Raw genomic sequence first — 21,152 nt, 5'->3', positions numbered from 1 at the left:
GACTCTTCGTGACCCCATGGACCAGAGAACGCCAGGCACTCCTGTCTTCCACTGCCTCCCGCAGTTTGGTCAGACTCATGTTTGTAGCTTCAAGAACACTATCCAGCCATCTCGTCCTCTGTTGTCCCCTTCTCCTTGTGCCCTCCATCTTTCCCAACATCAGGGTCTTTTCCAGGGAGTCTTTTCTTCTCATGAGGTGGAGCCTCAGCTTCAGGATCTGTCCTTCCAGTGAGCACTCAGGGCTGATTTCCTTAAGAATGGATACGTTTGATCTTCTTGCAGTCCATGGGACTCTCAAGAGTCTCCTCCAGCACCATAATTCAAAAGCATCAATTGAATTCAATTCAAAGGAGTCACTGATGACCTACTCCCAACTCCTGCCTTGACATCTGGTCGCACAGAGAGTAAGGCATCTAGGCTCTGTTGCCTGATTGCCCTGACATCTTACAAGCATGAAGGTAGAATGTTGCATGTCTCATTGTCATGCACACCAAGAATGGAGGGAGCCTCTGCACTCTGTCCTCTGCGCATAGAAAGCAGGCTTGCACCCTGAGGAGGGTGGGGGAGAATTACAAGTTCTTTGTTCACCATGTGACTCTTAATTTACCATAATATTTTTAATTGCTTCTTGGAAATCATATTCTCTGTTTGAACGGTCACATTTATTTGGGAGTTTCAAACACATCCTCTAAACGAGTTACCTATAATTAAGCGGAAATATCCTGCAGAGGATGGTCATTCTCAGGAGATAACGGCCACTCATAGCAGACAGAATGTACTCAAGCAAAACAAAGACCAAGTGACCTTGACAAGGTCAATTTAAACATTTTAATGGCTAACTTCACGGAGCATTGATGTTAAACTATTAAAAACATCAATGGTTTTTAGAGACCTTCCGCCCATTTTCATTGAATTGTCTCCATTTGTGGCTTGAGAGAATTGGTATACGTTACAAAGGAAGATTGTCAACATGACCAAAGATAAAGAATTGCTGAGAGAAGCAAATAGAAGAGGAGGAGGAGGAGGAGGAGGAGGAGGAGGAGGAGGAGGAAGAAGAAGAAGGAGGAGAAGGAGAAGAAGAAGGAGAAGGAGAAGAAGAAGAAGATGCTTAAGCTTTATCCCTGTCTCAAAGAAATTGAGCTTCCTGTGTGATTTAATGAGACAGAGATGTACTGAAAGGCCTCGAGGCCACTTACCGTATTTTTTGCTCTATAAGACTCACTTTTTCCCTCCTAAAAAGTAAGGGGAAATGTGTGTGCGTCTTATGGAGCGAATGCAGGCTGTACAGGTATCCCAGAGGCCAGAACAGCAAGAGGGATTTCTGCTTCCACTGCGCAGTGATCCCTCTTGCTGGCTTCTGAGATTCAGAATATTTTTTTCTTGTTTTCCTCCTCCAAAAACTAGGTGCGTCTTGTGGTCTGGAGCGTCTTATAGACAGAGAAATACGGTAAATAGTGGGCCCAATGGTCAAGAAGGCGGTTTCTGCACATACTGTAGACGAGGAAAGTGAGCGACAGATGGGGCTCATCAGTCTGAGAAGGTAGCCCATCTAGGAGAAGGAAAACCCTGACCCGAAACCTCTGTTGCCATCTGGGATATTTTCGGGAGAAGAAAAGGCTAAGCCGTAAACCCTACACAAATCCAGGGTGGAGTCCCTAAGACTGTTGAATGGCGCCTTGTACACCTCCTTCCTGTAGCTAAGCTCATGCCAAACATATTAATCTGCTTTCCTTTGGACCACAACAGTGAGGCTGGGGGGGGGTGTCTTACCTTCTGGGCACCCCAGGAGCTCCATACACGCTGCCCAGACTTATGCTCCAGGGAAGTCACTTCAGTGCTGCTAATGCAGTGCTTTGACTTCACCTCCAGAGACACACTCCACTATCTCTCGAGACAGACACATGCTAACAAGTACTAGCATATAAAGGCTGAAATGGCTTGGGACCCAAGCACCTAAAATTCCAGTACCAACTACCTAGGGACACGGATGGCGCTGTGGTCTAAACCACTGAGCCTCTTGGGCTTGCTGATCGGTAGGTCAGCAGTTCGAATCCCCGTGACGGGGTAAGCTTCTGTTGCTCTGTCCCAACTCCTGCCAACGTAACAGTACAAAAGCATGCCAGTGCAAGTACAGTGGATGCTCGGTTGTGAACATGATCTGTGCAGAAGGCATGTTTGCAACCCGCAGCGTTCGCAACCCGCAGTGCCGCGTCTGCGCATGCACAGGTTGTGATTCTGCGCATGCGCAAAATACAATTTAGTGCTTCTGCGCATGTGTGACTGCCAAAACCCAGAAGTAACCCGTTCCAGTACTTCCGGGTTTCGGCGTGTCCGTAACCCGAGAAACGCAACCTGAAGCGTCTGTAACCCGAGGTATGACTGTAGATAAATAGGCACCACTGTGGCATGAAGGTAAACAGCGTTTCCGTGTGCCCTGGTTTCCATCATGGTGTCCTGTTGTGCCAGAAGTGGTTTAGTCATGCTGGCCACATGACCCGGAAAGCTGTCTGCAGACATACGCCAGCTTCCACAGCCTGAAAGCAAGATGAGCGCCACAACCCCATAGTCAACTTTGACTGGACTTAACAGTCCAGGGGTCCTTTACCTTACCAACTACCTCAGACCCTGTGATCAGCAGGCAAGGCCTTATTAGTGGTGCCACCACTGGGCAGCTGCCCAACTTGCACTGACCCAAGACAAGGCCTTTTCAGTGCTGGTTCCTCAGCTGTGGAATGCCCTCCCTCCATCCAAAAGAGTGCACCTCTCTCCATCATTATTAACTTTCAGGAAGAATGTGAAAACATCCCTATTTGCCCAGGTATTTGGTGGCTGAAGAACACTGTTCCTGAGAAGCTCAAGATCACTGAATGGAAGAAAGTGTTTTTAACTGTAATTGTTTTCAGAATGTTTTAATCTGTTTTAGAATGGTTTTGCTTTGGTTTTGGTTTTAAATTGTCTATCAGTTTGCCAGCCTTAGGGAGGAAGGGCAGAATATAAAAATAAAAAATAACCTGGGGCAATAGTTTCCAAATCAAAGGGCATGATATCCAAATATCTATTAAAGTCCAATGCTCCCTTAGTTTTGAAATTATTTTTTTTTTTCAGTTTACACTTCTTTGAGTATTAAATTCTCCATCCTTACAGCAAGAGGAGAATAGGAAAAGTTTGTCAACATTTACAACAGTCCGCGAGCGGGAGAAACTACAGCTGACTGAATTCAGTGGGGTTAGAGTCGGAAAGAATGGTGTTTATCGGAGTGAAAGGCACATTTTACAGCCCATCATGTAGCTTTGGGAATTCAATCATCTCCTTTATGATTATATGAAATCTTTCAGAGCTGGTGCAGGAAGTGTGGAGAAGGCATAATGGAGCATGGAGACCTATAAACATTCTAGAGTGCTTGATGGAAATTCTGGTGCTCTTCACTTACAGCAAATGACACATGTGTACTGGGAATTTTGACACCTCCCCCCTGGATTTTATTATTATTATTATTATTATATATATATATATATATATATATATATATATATCATAGGGCAAAAGCTAAAGAAAATATTAATGGAATGTTTATGGGGTTTGCTTTCTGCACGTTTATCAGAAAATGAATGCATTAAAAGCAAACTTGGGGAGAAGGTCACAGAGCTGCAGTAGATGCAGTCTTTGCATGCAAAAAGAACAAGATCTGTCCCATCGCAACTCCAGCTAAAAAGGTCACATAGCAGACTGTGGGAAAGACTGGAGATCCTGAAGCAGGGCTGTTCCCATTTCCTTAAAAAAATAAAATGGGGCACTGGCCATGACACAGATTCATTCATTCATTCATTCATTCTACCTTTTGCGTCAAGGACCTCAGGGTGGCATACATGCTTCTTCCCTTACTCGTTTAATCCCCACAACAACTCTGTGAGGCAGGTTAGGCTGAGAGGCAGTGACTGGCCCAAGGTCACAGAGTGAGCTTTGTGGCTGAGCAGGTGCTCTGAATCCTGGTCTCCCCAAAGTCCTGGTTCTAATCCCTGACTTTCACAGACAAAGCAAACTGCAAGCAGTGGTGGTTTTTGTTTGTTTGTTTGTTTCGTTTTGAAAGAAGTTATAGTAGGGAAAGAGGCAGGAGTTTGGGGGCATGCTGCAAAACAGCCAGGGGCCTTGCCATCACCCCAGAGAGCAGTACTGTCAGAGCAGGGAATATAGGACTAGATACAGAACAAAATGCGGGTGGCGCTGTGGTCTAAACCACAGAGCCTAGGACTTGCTGATCAGAAGGTCGGCGGTTTGAATCCCCACAATGGGGTGAGCTCCCGTTGCCCAGTCCCAGCTCCTGCCAACAGAGCAGTTCGAAAGCACATCAAAGTGCAAGTAGATAAATAGGTACCACTCTGGCGGGAAGGTAAATGGCATTTCCGTGTGCTGCTCTGGTTCGCCAGAAGCGGCTTAGTCATGCTGGCCGCATGACCCGGAAGCTGTACGCCGGCCAGTAAAGCGAGATGAGCGCTGCAACCCCAGATTCGTCCGCAACTGGACCTTACGGTCAGGGGCCCTTTTACCTTCACAGAACAAAATGGACAATAGTTGTGGCAGCTTCATTGTGGGGCAGGGTAGATGATCTTGCGAACTGTTTGATCTTGGAGAACACTATAGAAATGTTTGTTAAGGCAGGTTCAACAGCAACCTAATCACACACAAAAACAACACAGAAGGCCAACACAGAAGGCATGAGGAAGCCTGCACGCGCATGAAGGATGTGGAGGTTCCATGTGTACAAAATGGCTTCGGAAACAGAGTGAAAATCACTGTGACTTCCTCAGACAGCTCCTCAGAGAATCTAGAATTGCCCAAGCATGGCATTTTCCAGCTAAGGCCACAATCGGCAGATCCTCTTGGAGCCTATCTTCTTAACTTAAAGAAGAAAGAAAGAAAAAGAAGGGAGGGGGAAAGAGTTTGGTTTTGTTGTCTCTCCTTTGTTACAATTATTCTGCCTGGAAAACTTCCATAAAGTGTCCCATTCGCCAGATGAGTAATTGTTTTTTTCTCTGAGTAGCAAATTATTTTTCAGCACACTAAACTATCATTTTTTTATGTTGTTTTTTTACAGTGCCCAGTGTGCTGCCGATATCAGAGTAGCCTTATGGGAGAAAGTAGTAATAGGTGCCTAAGAAGATGATTGATGAAGCAGCCAGATGGCAAAGTACGCAGGACAATATTTCTGAATCTGGGACAATGTCACTGTTTAATGCAGTAGGAGAGGAACAGCCAGATGATATTCTTTGGGCCAAAGCAATTTTATCTGGCCCCTGGTGGTGCTACTGGATTTTAATCAAGGCCTGGAAGTTTGCTTGAAGTATCACTTTTGCGGAAACCTTGTTTCCAAAATTGCACTACTCTACACATTTCTCTGTGGATTTTATACGCGATGCTCCAGCTGATACCGTATTGGCCCGAATATAAGCCGCACCTTTAAAATTGGGGGGGGGGGGGACCAAAGAAAAATACCTGAATATAAGCCGCTCCATTCCTCGTGGAGAGCCATGCTGCATCGCTGGCAGCCTTTCCCCTCTCTTCCTTCCCGGCCTTGGGGGAGAGGATGGGGGGGGGAGGCTACGCTATGCTCCTGGTGGCATATTGTAAGGTCGTGAATATAAGCTGCACTTTAACTTTCAACGGTCAGAATTTGGGGGGAAAGTGAGGCTTAGATTCAAATATATATATATATATATATATATATATATATATATATATGCTTTCGTAGATTTTCACGGGTACAGGAATGTAGGTTTTGGTGTCTTCGGGTGTCTTCCCGTGTAAGAGTTGGGGTGTCTAGGCGACGTTTCGACGAGGTCTCACTCGTCATCTTCAGGCTGGTGCTTTCGGCTTCTTGTTACTAGAACAGAGCAGGATCTCAGTGTTTGAGTTCCTATAAATACTGTTGAGGGGGTGTGGTGTATGGCCTCCAACGTTCTGGGCAGATAGGAAGTTCCTAGGTTAATGTGCCTTTTCTTCTTTTGTTCATTAATTACTTGAGGGATATCTTGAGTGATTACTTGAGTGATATTCTGAGTACCACTTAGGAGGGTCATTAGGTGTGGATTAGTTGCTAAAGCTTTCGTGTCTTGACCTCTTGACCTTGTGAAGAGTTTTTCTGAGAAGTTGGCTGTACTGCACTTAGTTGTGCTCTGGCTTGGCTTCGTGTATAGGGGCGAGCTGTGGTTTTGTGCCCTGTGCCAGCCAGGCACAGGTCCCGCCTGCCAGACCACACGTCCCGCCTGCCAGACATCTGGAAATTAGCCCTCCCCACAAAAACCGACACCAGAACCAGAGGCACACAGAACGCCATCTCCAATCAACCACACCAGACCCAAACCCAGACCCTCTCCACAGATAAATTACAGACACCATCCAGTAGCCAAACCATAGTGGCACCTCCGGATGCTGCACCCCCCTGCAATCCCTACACAGATCTGGCTGGCACAGGGCACAAAACCACAGCTCGCCCCTATACACGAAGCCAAGCCAGAGCACAACTAAGTGCAGTACAGCCAACTTCTCAGAAAAACTCTTCACAAGGTCAAGAGGTCAAGACACGAAAGCTTTAGCAACTAATCCACACCTAATGACCCTCCTAAGTGGTACTCAGAATATCACTCAAGTAATCACTCAAGATATCCCTCAAGTAATTAATGAACAAAAGAAGAAAAGGCACATTAACCTAGGAACTTCCTATCTGCCCAGAACGTTGGAGGCCATACACCACACCCCCTCAACAGTATTTATAGGAACTCAAACACTGAGATCCTGCTCTGTTCTAGTAACAAGAAGCCGAAAGCACCAGCCTGAAGATGACGAGTGAGACCTCGTCGAAACGTCGCCTAGACACCCCAACTCTTACACGGGAAGACACCCGAAGACACCAAAACATATATATATATATATATATATATATATATATATATTTAAAGCTATTTATAATATATAATATTCAAATATTATATATATTATATTTTCCCAGTCGTGATGTATGGAAGTGAGAGCTGGACCATAAAGAAGGCTGATCGCCGAAGAATTGATGCTTTTGAATCATGGTACTGGAGGAGACTCTTGAGAGACCCATGGACTGCAAGAAGATCAAACCTATCCATTCTAAAGGAAATCAGCCCTGAGTGCTCACTGGAAGGACAGATCCTGAAGCTGAGGCTCCAGTACTTTGGCAACCTCATGAGAAGAGAAGACTCCCTGGAAAAGACCCTGATGTTGGGAAAGATGGAGGGCACAAGGAGAAGGGGAAGACAGAGGACGAGATGGTTGGACAGTGTTCTCGAAGCTACCAGCATGAGTTTGACCAAACTGTGGGAGGCAGTGGAAGACAGGAGTGCCTGGCGTGCTCTGGTCCATGGGGTCATGAAGAGTCAGACACGACTAAACGACTAAACAACAACATATTCAAGCCAATACAGTAATTGCCTGGGGACATTTTTCAGGGCCTATCCACCTGCAAGTGGGTCAGTTTGTGAAGCAGTTCCACACAAATTAGTGACATTTTTGCAACAGGACAAATGGCCAGAGAGAGGGGCTCTAATGACAGAGTGGTAGAAGAAAATTTGGGGAAGATGTGCATCGGCATAGTGTTGATTTACAACTACATCACCGAAACATGGAAGAATAATTGAATATGCTTTTTTTAAAAAAAATAAAAACATTTACAGAAGGAACAATGGTCTCCCTTTATATAATAACAAGATTCAGGCAATCAAGGTATTGGATAATGGAGTTGCTTGCTTGCTTAGCATTTTCACTGCACATCTCCTCCATCTCCATCCTTAAAACAGCAATGCAGAGCCATATGGTTTTTGCAACCAAGCAAGCTCTTCAAAACAAATACCTATCCTAAGAATTCTTCCAGCAAATGCTCTGAAATTTATATTTGACTGCATACCAGACAGCTGGTTATTTTTAATCAACGGATGTTAAAATCAATTATATGAACTTAGAGAATGAAACCGACCCATATTACCGCAGCCCTCTGGACAATTAATGTATGCAATTCACCTCAGTCAATTTCAATAGCCATTAAGCTGATGTTGATACACTGGAGGCAGAGGATGCAAAATGAAAGATCTGGTTCTAACACGGAAGAGTACTGATAAGTTAATGCACTTTGCTTGAATAATGTGCAACATTACGCAAGACTCTTCCGTCTTAATGGAGCCTGGACAGAAGGGCCAGACCTAACAGGTCTTTCTCTAGTTAGTTAGTGGTTAAAGAAACACTCAGGGGAATGAAGCCATTTGTTTGCATGTCTGCATACAGAGGAAGTACATGGTCAGGAGAAAATTATCCGGTTACCATTGTGATCATCATATGTACAGAGGTGAAAAGCCTCTCTGAAATGTCACCGCTCTTACTGGAAATCGTTTTGCTTCCCTAAGAAACCCTACGATGGCCTTCCCAGGCAAGGTTCTCCAAACTCGCCTTGGAATTTCAGTCTGGAGACATTAAAGTTATCTTCCAAGTCTTAATATATATATATATATATATATTGACAGCATGTGAATATCTGTTTGCTAAACAAACAGAAACACATGCAAACAGAGCAGACAAGCCTCATTCAACTCAGTCTCATGTGGAACTGGGATGGGATGGACATGGGCTGGTGCAGTCATCTTTAAATTCAGCATCCTTCAGTGTCACTCCTGAGATGCACATTACATGGCTATCTGAATTCCATGTTCTTCCTGCAGGTGCAAAGTTAGCACCTAAGGGGAGTCACTTTAGCCTTTTTCCTACTGGGCTAGATTTCAAGTTGCAGAATAATGTTAACATGGGAAGGCGCTTAAAATGGTAACCCATAATATGCACATCCAAGTTATCTTCTTGTGAGCTTCACAGGAAGGAAGGAAATTAATCTGTGCCATATTAACTTGTCCAAGGGTACCAAGTAATCTTCAGAGTTGAGAAGGGTTTTTAATCTGCATCTCACACATTTTATCCACTGAACCAAGGAGTATTGTGACTGCGTGATTTACAGTCTTCCCTAAATTGCAAGAATGAGAAGCTCGCAGAAAAATTTAGTAACTTTAACTCACAACGCTTAATACAGATTTTTAAACATGCCTACATCTTCTCTTGCCTCATATGAAATAACTGCTTCAGAGCAATTACTATTTGCATTTTGATCTTTTTTCCCACCTTTCTGTTACCTGTACCTGGTAAGGTATTAAATTGGGGTCACATCTTGAGATGCAACTCTACTTTCAAGGTGATTTCTTTGAAAGCCAAGTTTACTGGCTGCACATCAAACGACAGAAATCAATGATGAGACTGAAAGGTCCTATGCTGTTCATTGGGTATCAAAACAAACAGCACAACCCAATTTCACTTTGATAATGGAAATTCTCTACACTGATAGGTTGTCGCTAGGATAGACACATATGAATGCTAACAGGCAGCCCCTTGACTAACAAGCACATCTAAAACCTGAGCAACTTAATACTTGTTCCGTAACTGCTTAGCTTATTGAGATTCATTTCAGTCTCCCATCTTTAAATTATTAGGGCTTCTATATTCAAGGGCAATTTAGTTCCAGAAGACTAGCTGTGTCAGAGCTACTTCAAATTATATTCCCACCCCTCAAAGAGATAGCCAGCAAACACTTTTTTGATGTTGTAACACTCAGTGCTGATGAGCATAATAGACTACTATTTGTACCAGCTAGTGGCATGAAAAGTCTCTGCACCAGGCTGCCATGAACTTGTGGTATTAACATGTAAACTCTCTAGGCATTTTAAGTCAATTAAAATGTATTGGGGGGGGAGAGGCTGGAAATAACAGAAACCCTCTTTACAGCAAAGAAATGGAGGTTGTTTACACAATACTATGAGAGAGTCTACACGCTGGCTGATGGCATGACCCACAATCGGGGTGGTGGAAGACTCAGATGAGGACAAGGTTCAAGCTACGTCCTCAGGGCTCAAGACATCAGAAGATGAGTCCCTTCTACCTCCCCAGCCCTGCAGAAGCCAAAGACTAAAAAAATAAATGGAAGCCCTTTAACCAGTTGTCCACTTCCTTCAGTGAAGCAGAGCCCACCATACTCCAGACCTGCTCGCCTACATGTTGCTTCAGTTTACTATGAGATAAGCCACTTTTATTACAGCTCCCTGCAGAGACAACATCACTTGATGCAGTTTAAGCAGGAGGCCTCTTGGAGCTGTCCATGGTCCTATATGCTTTCTACTTGATTTGGGGTTGTATTCGACTAACAGGGCCTAAGCTAGTCGTGGCCATTAATTTTAATGGGTCTACTCTGAGCGAAAGTTAGTAGTTTGGATTTGATATCCCGCCTTTCACTCCCCTTAAGGAGTCTCAAAGCGGCTAACATTCTCCTTTCCCTTCCTCCCCCACAACAAACACTCTGTGAGGTGAGTGGGGCTGAGAGACTTCAAAGAAGTGTGACTGGCCCAAGGTCACCCAGCAGCTGCATGTGGAGGAGCGGAGACGCGAACCCGGTTCACCAGATTACGAGTCCACCGCTCCTAACCACTACACCACACTGGCTCTAGTTGACTAAAATCCTTGGACTCTGGACTAGCCACTGTCTGCCTTCCCTGCGAATCTCATGCTCCTATAGAACAGGACAGCTGATTCTTTATGCTTATGAAATGTGACAGAGCAATAAAATACATTAAAAAGAATATAATCAGCTGTCTTGTTCTGTGGGAGCATGAGATTTAATTTAAAAGGCAACAAACATCAACAAACATGTCAGCTTGTCTGTCATTCCTTTGAAAAAGTTAGAACCGCTACTTAGAACCCGTTTGTAATGCATATTAAAAACTCTAATACAATAGGCCTCTCTATCAGTGGTTCTCAACCTGTGGGTTCCCAGATGTTGTTGGACTACAACTCCCATCATCCCTGAGCTCTGGCCTTGCTAGCTAGGGATGATGGGAGTTGTAGTCCAACAACATCTGGGGACCCACAGGTTGAGAACCGCTGCTAGCTGTTTCCATGGGTCTGGGGAGGTTGTTGCAACTGATTGTCGCTTCTCTTATGTGAGATGAATGGATGCCAGGTGTTCTAGAAGGATAAAGGGCTCATCTTGCCTTTGGCCACTGTGACTTGGCAGGTCAATTTCTCGGCCAGAGCAACAGGCCACACCTGAGCACACCATGAGCGTACTGACAGTCTTCTTGCAGAGCACCAACATTTAGCAATTTCTAAGCCAGCATCTCCCAATGAGATAAAGGTTGACTTGATTCATCTGTTTGTTCCTAGCAAGGCTAACAAAGGAGTTGGGTTTATCTTTATATTACAGATTAATCCCGTTTCTTCGAAGACTGCTGACCAAAAGCAATACACCTTGTCACACTGCCACCAAAGATATAGAAATGTTCCTGTGGAATTGCATCCCTCGCCCAGCAACACTGGGGGCTTAATCTACTTGGATTCAAATTGCAGTGAGATAAAATGAAATATATAATAAATAAAAGAAGCAATTGAAGATATAAATAGAGATTACACAACATCTAGCACAGTGCACTACAACTACTGGAACACGAAGAAAAATCATTAAGTGGTCCACAAAAGACCTTCAGCAATTTCCAAGTGGTCCACAGGGGGGAAAGTTTGGGAACTGCTGCAATACATCCTAAGGCTTCCAGCTGGCAGATCTTGTGTATAGCCTATATATGTAAAACATCCTCATATTTCTCTCCATTTTATGCTGGAGACTCCCTTCACCCGGTTTTGCTGTGAGTTATTACTCCTGCTGAATCTACCATAATACTGACAGCAAAATATGAAAGTACAAGTATATACTGTACCTTGTTTTACCTGTAAGGAACACACACCTGACAAAAGGCAATCTTCACATCCAGGGTAGGTTCACTGCAGTAGTATAAGAAATGGCGGCTCATAAATACCTGCAATTCAAAGAACAGCAGTATGAGTGCTGGGCATCTATTTCGCATGTGGAATTATGTAGATATTTAAACATTTATACATAAATTGCATCTGTCAGAGCTGCTTGGGCAGGCTTGGTAGCAAGAGAAGCGCAGCCTCAGAAAGCGAATGATATTCATTTGGGTACTATATTCTAGGATAGCTCAGTCGGTGCAACATGAGACTCTTAATCTCGAAGTCGTGGGTTCGAGCCCCACGTAGGGTAAAAGATTCCTGCCTGGCCAGGGGTTGGACTTGATGAGCCTTAGGGTCCCTTCCAACTCTACAATTCTATGATTCTAATTTCCCCCAAAAAAAGTAGATGATCTGCTTCCACAACAGCACAGACATGGAGCTCTCTCTCTCTCTCTCTCTCTCACACACACACACACACACAGAGAGAGAGTTTATGAGAGGGAGCTGGGCAACACTTGCAACTTGATGGGTGCACTGGCCAGACTGAGCAGGCTCGTCTAATGTCCTTAGGTTTTTATCTGGCTGGCCACTGTGAGAACAGAATGCTTGACTATACAGTGGTACCTCAGGTTAAGTACTTAATTCGTTCCGGAGGTCCGTTCTTAATCTGAAACTGTTCTAAACCTGAAGCACCACTTTAGCTAATGGGGCCTCCTGCTGCCGCCGTGCCACCAGAGCATGATTTCTGTTCTCATCCTGAAGCAAAGTTCTTAACCCAAGGTACTATTCCTGGGTTAGCGGCGTCTGTACCCTGAAGCGTATGTAACCTGAAGCGTCTGTAACCTGAGGTACCACTGTATAGGCCTTTGGTCTCCTCCAGCAGGGCTCTTCTTATGTTCTTAGTGAAAAGTGTGCATCTACAAGTTTAAGCAGATTGCCTCCAAAGAAGAAGATACAGTGGTACCTCGGGTTAAGAACTTAATTCGTTCTGGAGGTCCATTCTTAACCTGAAACTGTTCTTAACCTGAAGCACCACTTTAGCTAATGGGGCCTCCTGCTGCTGCCACACCACCGCTGCTCAATTTCTGTTCTCATCCTGAAGCAAAGTTCTTAGCCCGAGGTACTATTTCTGGGTTAGTGGAGTCTGTAACCTGAAGCGTATGTAACCTGAAGCATCTGTAACCCAAGGTACCACTGTACTCCCCAAAGCCTACCACACAAAAAAACAGCCACATTCAAAATGGCAGCCAAGCAGGTATTGTAATGCCTTGTGATTTAATTTGTAAAAGGAAAGAAAAACCCACGTGACCCAAAACAACCACGGAGATCATCTGAGGGAGAATTAGTGGTTCCCCCAAGGACTGGAAACACAACTCATTTCAGCAAGGAGTCACGCTCTGTGGAAAAACCTTCCTCTCTTCAGAAGCAGATACCGTACCATCCCTGATAAGTTTCAGATGACAGGTTAAAACCACTGTTTCAGGAGGTTTTTGCACCATGAATGTTGTTGTAATGTTCCTATCTCTGATGTTTGAGTCTATGTTTTTAATTTTTTATAATGGGGGGAGGGGTTTAGCCGCTTTGAGACATATAGTGAAAAGTAGGGAATAAATGCCTTAAAATAAACAAGTAAAATAAAATATTCCTATCAGGATACCATGTTATTTTGCTGCAGCAAATATGACACACTCTTTCTTGTTTTAACAAAAAATGTTGAGATTTTGTTTGTTTGTTTGTTATTATTATTTGAATCTACACCCCACCCTTCCTCTTGATGGAGCCCAGGGCAGAAAACAAATCTACAAAACAATTTTTAAAGCATTCTAAAAAGTTAAAACATTCTAACAACAGTTAACAGCTAAAAACATTTGAGCAACCTGCAACACCTAACATTTGTGCAAAAGTTAAGTGGTTTAGACGCAAAATCCAAAACTGAATCCGCACTGATAATCCGCCATTTCTTTTAAAAATTATTTAGCTACCTTTGCATTTTCTATTCTAAAATAGAGCAGATTCGGAGAGCAAAGAAACGGTTTTAAAAAATAAATCCCATCACAATTTCCTACAATATGCATAACAAGTCCAACAGGCCACCCTGATCCATCACAAAATGAACACTGAGGCTGCTCTCCAAAACATACTGGCTAGGAAGAAAGCTCAATTAAACCAAGTGGAGGGATTCATAGCTCAGCTGTAGAGCTCCTGCTTAACATGCAGAAGATCACAGGTTCAGTCCCTGGCAGCTCCAGTTAAAACGATCAGATAGGAGATGATGAGCAAGACCTCTTTCTGCCTGAGATGATGATGATAATAATAATATTTTTATTTATACCCTGCCCTCCCCAGTGAAGACTGGGCTTAGGGCGGCTAACAACCAATAATAAAAACAAGTTGATTAAAATACAATTTAAAAGATTAAGATACAATGTTAAAACAATTAGGGAGCATCTCATCATAGGAGGAGAAAGGAAAAAGAAAAAGGGGGAGGGAATCACACTGATTCTGAGCCAAAGGCCAGGTGGAACAACTCTGTCTTACAGGCCCTGCGGAAAGAGATCAGATCCCACAGGGCCCTGGTCTCATGAGACAGAGCATTCCACCAGGCCGGAGCCAGTGTTGAGAAGGCCCTGGCTCTGGTTGAGGCTAATCTAACTTCTTTAGGGCCCGGGACCTCTAGGGCGTTGCTATATATGGACCTTAAGGTCCTCCATGGGGCATACCAGGAGAGGCGGTCCCGTAGGTACGAGATCCCAAAGAGATGCTACTAGTTGCAGTAAGCTATACTGGGCAAAATGGGGCAAGTTACATTTGGAATTCCTACCTTAATCCTGACATTTTAATTCACAGTTGTGTACATTTTTATTTCTATTTGGTAGAAGGCGCTGCACAAATATCCTGCTGCAAACACAACAATTTCTGTGGCTGGCGATCCATTGCACAGAAACAACAGAATGCAAAAACTTCCCACTGTGATCTCGGCCTAAAATGCGAGCGTGTTAAATTTTTAATGAATGAATTATAACCGCGTTCCGAAAAAGAAAGTATTTGACCTTTTCTCAGCGTTGTGTTGCAATGGCTCAGATTGCTGCCTCATCTCTCGGTGACTCATTACAGAAGGTTTCTATCCCATAGATGCTTTGATTATTTCCCCCTGCCTTGTTTTTGCTAAAAGCCTTTAATATTAATCATAATCTCACCGGTTTCTGGAAACCTAGCAGATAATTATGTCCTCTCACTACAGGGGCGTTTAGCAACTAAGTGCCATCAAGCAGCCCTAGGATGGTGTTATTGAAGCATTCTTGTGATAATCAAAAGGCTATGACTCACATGTAGGGTCTTTCAAAACACACTTGGCTTGGAGTATAGTGGAACAGGGAAGGTGAGGCAAGCACCCCCCCCCAAAAAAAAAAAAATCCTCTTAATGACATGAATAAATTAGTGCACATCTCCCCATTGGTTTTTAAAGTAGCCCTTTAAATTACACTCGAAATAAGTGGACAAAACGAAAGTGAGCATGAGGTAATAATTCAAGTAGGTAAAACACCAATTTAATCCTAACAGAAAAGGTTTATCTTCCTCCAGGAAACCTCACATTACCAGAAAGAGAAATCAAGGAAGCAAATTAAAGCTATTCTAACAAATCACATGTTATTCATCTTAAAACTCCTCAATTGGAGAAGGGAAATGAAATGGTAGAAGTCATGGAAAGGGGCAGGAAAGAGGAAGGGGGGAGGCCTGCAAGAAATTAAACAGAAAACTTTCAATAGCTTTGCTTAGTAGCATTTGAATAAATGTAGGAGATAGAAGCTCCTGCGTTCTTGTTTTAAGTATAAGGAGACCTAAACATTAAAACCGGAGTCACCCTGGAAATTCTTAACTAAAGCTAAATTAAGAGTGGACTTGAAGATTCCTCCTCAGATGAAAACGGAGAAGAGCCCAAAGAATTTTAATAAGGCATTTCAGGTTTCTCTAGAACAGGGCAGTCCAACTTTTCGTACCAGCGGGCTGCAGGAGTACTTCGACACGGAACCTGTGGGCTGCACACTGTCTTGTCACATGGAGGGTGGGGAGCAAGGCCAAAATTTCACCCAAACACACCCACACATCCACACCCACCCACCAGCATTCATGCTGCCCTCACAAAGATGGGTGAGGTGCCAGGATTGGAGAAGGGGGTACCAGATTCTGGAAGGGTCTAAAAGCCCTCCCACTTCCTTCCCTGAGCTGGGAAAGCACTAACTAGGCTTTGGAAGGGAGGCTGGAGGACTCTAGGCCCCTGTCAGAGCCCTCACGCCTCCTTCCCAACTTTTCCCTTTTCTTGCGAGGAATCCTATTCGGAATAAGGGAATTTCCCTTAAAAAACGGGAAAGGTTGACAGCTATGCTCCTTCCAAAGCCCAGCACCTCACTTACCTGGCTTTGGGAAAGCAGCATGAGGGCTGCAGGCGTCAAACTGTTGTTGAGGGCCGCCAAACTGTTGTTGAGGGCCACCAAAAAAGGCCTCAAGGGCCATACATTGGATCACCCTGCTCTGGAATGTTCCACACACCTCTAAAGGTTCATGTATGGGCCAAATTTCATGAGCGGATTTAATGAGGAGTTTCAAGGGAGGATGAAAATATTTTGATATGGCCAGCTAAAAAAATGTTTCACACATCCATTATTAAAACCAGAAATGAATGATCTGATTAAAATATGTGTTATTAATATCTCAAGCATATTGGCCCTCATTCTGTCACAGTATTGACATGTCACATATATTAATACATAAAGCCATTAAAATTACTAATAAAAACACAAATCAATAACCACCAGTGGCCCCAGAAATAAAATCCCCCCCCAATGGTGCCTCCCATTCTATGAATTCAAAAACAGATTTGCCAGGTTCATTTTATTGATCATGGACAGTCACAGAGAAGCTTTCATCTGGCCTCTGTGACAAAAACTGTCATCAGTTGACGTTCTGCCACCAGTCACGTATGCATTGGGTATATCTGGTTGATTAACAAAAATTGCTGTGTTTTTTATTCATTTCTAAACATGCTTAGGATTATGCAGCAAGTATGTTTAGGGCTGCAACCCTAGCAACAGCTGACATGTACCAGTATTTTTAAAATTCACACACAGGAAGAGGAAGAAGGAAACATATCTTTCACAGAGTTGCACTGCCATAGTATTTTCAAACTAAATCCAACCATCACAGAGGAGATGGTTCTGCCTCATGTTTGATTCTCCTACTCCTAGTTATTAGCACAGATCTTCCTTCTCCTCCTTTCAGATAAGGTTTTCCTCTTATTTCTATAGGACAAAGGCCTGGGTACTAGTATTGTCAGTCAGTTCTTAGTCCCTGCAGCACACTCTGCAGAAAACACAATGATAAGCCATCCCTTACGTTGCAACTCCACCACACTCCCAATCTAAACACAGTGGGAGGTCATGATTCGGTATTGGAGGGAAATGTTTATCACTTCCAAGAAGCCATTGTATGACACCCATTGTAAACTACAGACTACAGGCTAAAAAGGAATGGATTTCTCACAAATCACCTGAACATTTGTTCCCGTTGCTCACAGTAAATTAGCTTCGTGATTAAAAAGTTGTGACGGAGGCTTTCATAATTTCATACGCCTACCTGCTGAGTAAATATGTATCATCATGAGAAAATAAAATAAATTGTAAAAAAAAGAACCTGTTCTTTAGCTAGAGTCACCTGGAGGTATGTAATAAGCCACGTCAACAGCTGTGTTTATGTGTCTAAAATGACTTTAGCATCATTTGCCTCCAAAGTATGGACATATCCCTAGAACTTTATGACAGATGGAAATGGAACGCATATTGACAAACCACGCTATTACAGATATGAGAAACTTTCCCTTTAGGCATGCAGTGTTACAGAGAAGTAACCTTTATGCACTTATTTCGGCAAATATCCCCCACTTCCAAACTAAAACATTATGCCAAATATTACTCTATCCTGTAAGTATCTATCTTGCTTGGTTCCATTGATCTTTAACTGGCAATCCAACATATGTGAGCCATACTTTTTTAAAAGGTGCCCCCTCTTAACTGGGAACACACACCCTCTACCATGATGCCATACTAGGGAGCAACAGAAGGACATTATCAGGAGGCCAGCCAAAGATGTTGTAGTCCATGCCTCAAAGCCTCCTTTCACTGATGGTTGGTTCCCTAAACTACTAGCTTTTGTATGATTAAGAGCTCAGAGAACAGCTAACTTTCATTGAAGATGTTGCAGGATGCTTTGCCTTGGTCCTGAACTCAGCAATCCATAGTTGGGTGTTCTTAGACCCATTCTCTGCTTCTGCCCACTTATTACAGCGACCAACTCATTAAGGTAAAAGGTAAAGGACCCCTGGACAGTTAAGTCCAGTCAAAGGCAACTATCTACATGCTGACTGTGCCTAGTAGATGACAACTGTACACAACACAAGCTAACTACCTTGAAATCTGCCAGCAAATACCCCTCCTCATGAACTCTGAGGCTAAGCAATTATCAGTCCAATAACTACAGTGGGATTTTGGGACTAAGAATGGAATGGGTCTTTTGTCATATCATACATTCAGATCTGACTCATTCTGCTGCCAGTTTCCTTTGGCCTTGAACACCCATTCAGTTTGGAGAACTCCTAAGGCTTAAAAGCCTCATTGCTTGTTCCAGCTGCACTGCAATATTTTGTAAAACGATCTTGAGAATAATTATTTGCTGAGTAGTCACAGGTAACTTGGTAGCTTAAGGAGGTTTCCAGTACATTGGTGATATAATGCAGCAGAACAAATAGATTAAGGGGTGGAATCCAGAGCTATTAGTGGTTGTTCTGCAACATTGACTTCAATGGGATAGAGAACTGCACCTTAAGTATTACTTAATGAGGGGCTGGAATTGGACATTTTGCAGGAAATGGGCGTGTGCATACTTATCTCAAGGTCAGCTACTATTTTTTTGGTACAAAGCAGGTAATTCATAAGGTGCCACATGGACGCCACAAATGCAGGCTTCAACAAGAGCGTACACTTCCCAATGGAAAGGCTGGGGGCTGGACTGAATAACTATTTAGCATGGCCACCAAGGTCAACCATCAAATTCTGTTTTACCAACAGGGAATCTCTTTCCTGCCTGTGGATAGCAGAAGGTAGACAGACAGATATATAGAGGAACGTTTTTATCCCAAACTCAAAGCAAGGAACATACCTGTGATGGCCTGGGAATCTGATTCAGAGGATGAACCGGAGGAGTCCCAGCCTGCACAGGAGTCCCCGCCTCCAGGGCCGGCTGAGCCGGGGCAGGGGCTTGAATCTGAAGCGCCTGCACCTGTGTTGGATCCTCAGGAGCAGACACCAGATGAATCCACTCTGGCTCCGGAGGTGATTGAGGACCCATTGCCTGCAGGTGCACCGCTCCCAGCCCTGTCAGGGGAAGGTGAGCCTCCCCCTGGGTCCAGTAACCCTCCAGCCTCTCCGGAGCTGCAGATGCTCAGGGCAGAGAGACAGAGGGAACTGGGTTCTCTCAGGAGGAGTGCTCACCTTAAGGCCAGGAGAGGCGGGTCACCTGTGGGCCGGGACCGCCCCTGGACTCAGAGAAGATAAAGGCCAGTCAGCCCGGTCCCAGGTTGCAGGAGCAACGTCGTTGGAAAACTGTTTCTGCCAGCACCCAGACCTGTTCTTCCAGAGTTGCCGACCTTGCCCGGCTCCTCGCTTTGGACCCCACTTCGCCCTTGGTGGACAGTCTCCAGACCCTCAACCCAGGACCAGACTCTGACCACGCCTCACAGTAACCTCCCCCCCGGGACCAGCACAATACCACTCTCCAATTCCATCCTCACAACAAACCTATGAGACAGATTAAGGGGACCCATGGCTGAGTGAGGATTTGAATCCACAGTTCTAAGTCCAACACACTGTCCACTAAACATTATGATCACAGATTCATTCAAACACATTATTGCAGTCTTCACATAATCTTTTCCACATCAACTTGTCTGTTGAGGAACCTCTTGTGGAGGATTCTGTGGCATATTCAGGAGCTTTTGGGGCTGGAACTAGGAGCCCACATCTGTGTACATCGCTGAAGTTAGCTCAGCAACATCTGGAGGGTCACAAATGAGTCATCTCTAGCCAATGCTGACTGGCAGTGGCTTTCCAGGGTTTCAAGCAGGAGACATTCTCAGTCCTACCTGAAGATGCCAGGGATTGAACCTGGGACCTTCTGCATACAAAGCAGATGCTCTAACCACTGAGCTATGACCCTTCCCCAAAGATGGCTCCCACTAAATGAAGCAACATAGTAATCTCCCTTAGAACCATAGAAGTATAGAGTTTGAAGGGACACCAAGGAGCCTCAACTACTGTAGTTTGTTAAGGGTGCTGGGAATTACAGCTCTGTGAGGGGTAAATTACAGTTCCCAGGATTCGGAGGGGAAGGAGAGATGATTTTGACCTATAAAACCTTAAACAGTTCAGGACTGCAATACCTCAAGGACTGCAGTTCAGGACTGCAATACCTCATATGAACCCAGCCGGACCCTGAGATCATCTTCTGAGGCCGTCCTTCGTGTGCCTCCTCCTCAAGAGCTCTGGAGGGTGGCAACACGAGAACGGGGCCTTCTCTGCAGTGGCTCCCCGTCTGTGGAGTGCTCTCCCCAGGGAAGTTTGCCTGGCGCCTTCATTATGCACCTTTAGGCGCCAGGCAAAAACGTTCTTTTTCAACTAGGCCTTTGGTTGATCTGATTGACATCCTGTACCCTTTTAAAATGTGGCTCTTTTTTGGGGGGGTGTTATAGGGTTATTGTTTTTATTTTGATTTTATATATTGTGGTCTTTTCTGCGAACCGCCCTGAGACCTCCAGGTATAGGGTGGTATATAAATTCAATAAATAAAATGAAATAAATACTTTACTTGTATGGTCCATTGGCCAGTCTAGCTCAGTACTGTCCAGAGCCTTCATGGACTGGGAGTTGCAGACAGGGGTCTCTCCTAGCTCTGGCTGCAGGATTGAACTTTCTGCATGCAAAGCAGACACCATCCTACTGAGTTGCAGCCCCTTCCCCATCTTCCTTAACTGAACTCAAACATGTCAAACTTGTCAAAAAAAAAAAGGTCTCCAATAGATAGTTCCCAGCAGTTCTTCAATAGATAGTGCTGAGATAATGTGTTCTTTGGAGATGAATTTTTTCTTGTTGTTTGAACTGCAAAATAATGAAAGAAACGGGGGGAAGTAATGGTAGGCGAGCCCGCCTTTCACAGAGGCTTGTCCATCATTATTGATCTTCCCATTGAAGAACCCG

The 21,152-nt window shown here is 44.2% G+C and overlaps 1 protein-coding gene across 8 annotated transcripts in view; it reads right to left on the bottom strand.

Moving 5' to 3' along the window:
* MAPK10 (mitogen-activated protein kinase 10) overlaps nt 1–21,152 on the bottom strand; it is a 244,030-nt gene that overhangs the window by 101,995 nt on the left and 120,883 nt on the right. For 6 of the 8 annotated variants that reach the window (XM_081207164.1, XM_081207165.1, XM_081207163.1 and 3 more), the window contains one exon: nt 11,844–11,915. In XM_081207164.1, the coding sequence (XP_081063290.1) occupies nt 11,844–11,909 (66 nt within the window). In that variant the 5' untranslated portion in view covers nt 11,910–11,915. Of the gene's footprint in view, nt 1–11,816; nt 11,916–21,152 lie in introns of those variants that run through there. The other 2 variants (XM_081207168.1, XM_081207169.1) reach the window with 2 other exon arrangements.

This window comes from Podarcis bocagei, assembly GCF_964188305.1.
Source record: "Podarcis bocagei genome assembly, chromosome: 9".
In the NCBI taxonomy this organism is placed as follows: Eukaryota; Metazoa; Chordata; class Lepidosauria; order Squamata; family Lacertidae; genus Podarcis; species Podarcis bocagei.
Note: the sequence above shows the minus strand (reverse complement) of the source record. Positions and strands in the feature narration are given on the sequence as shown.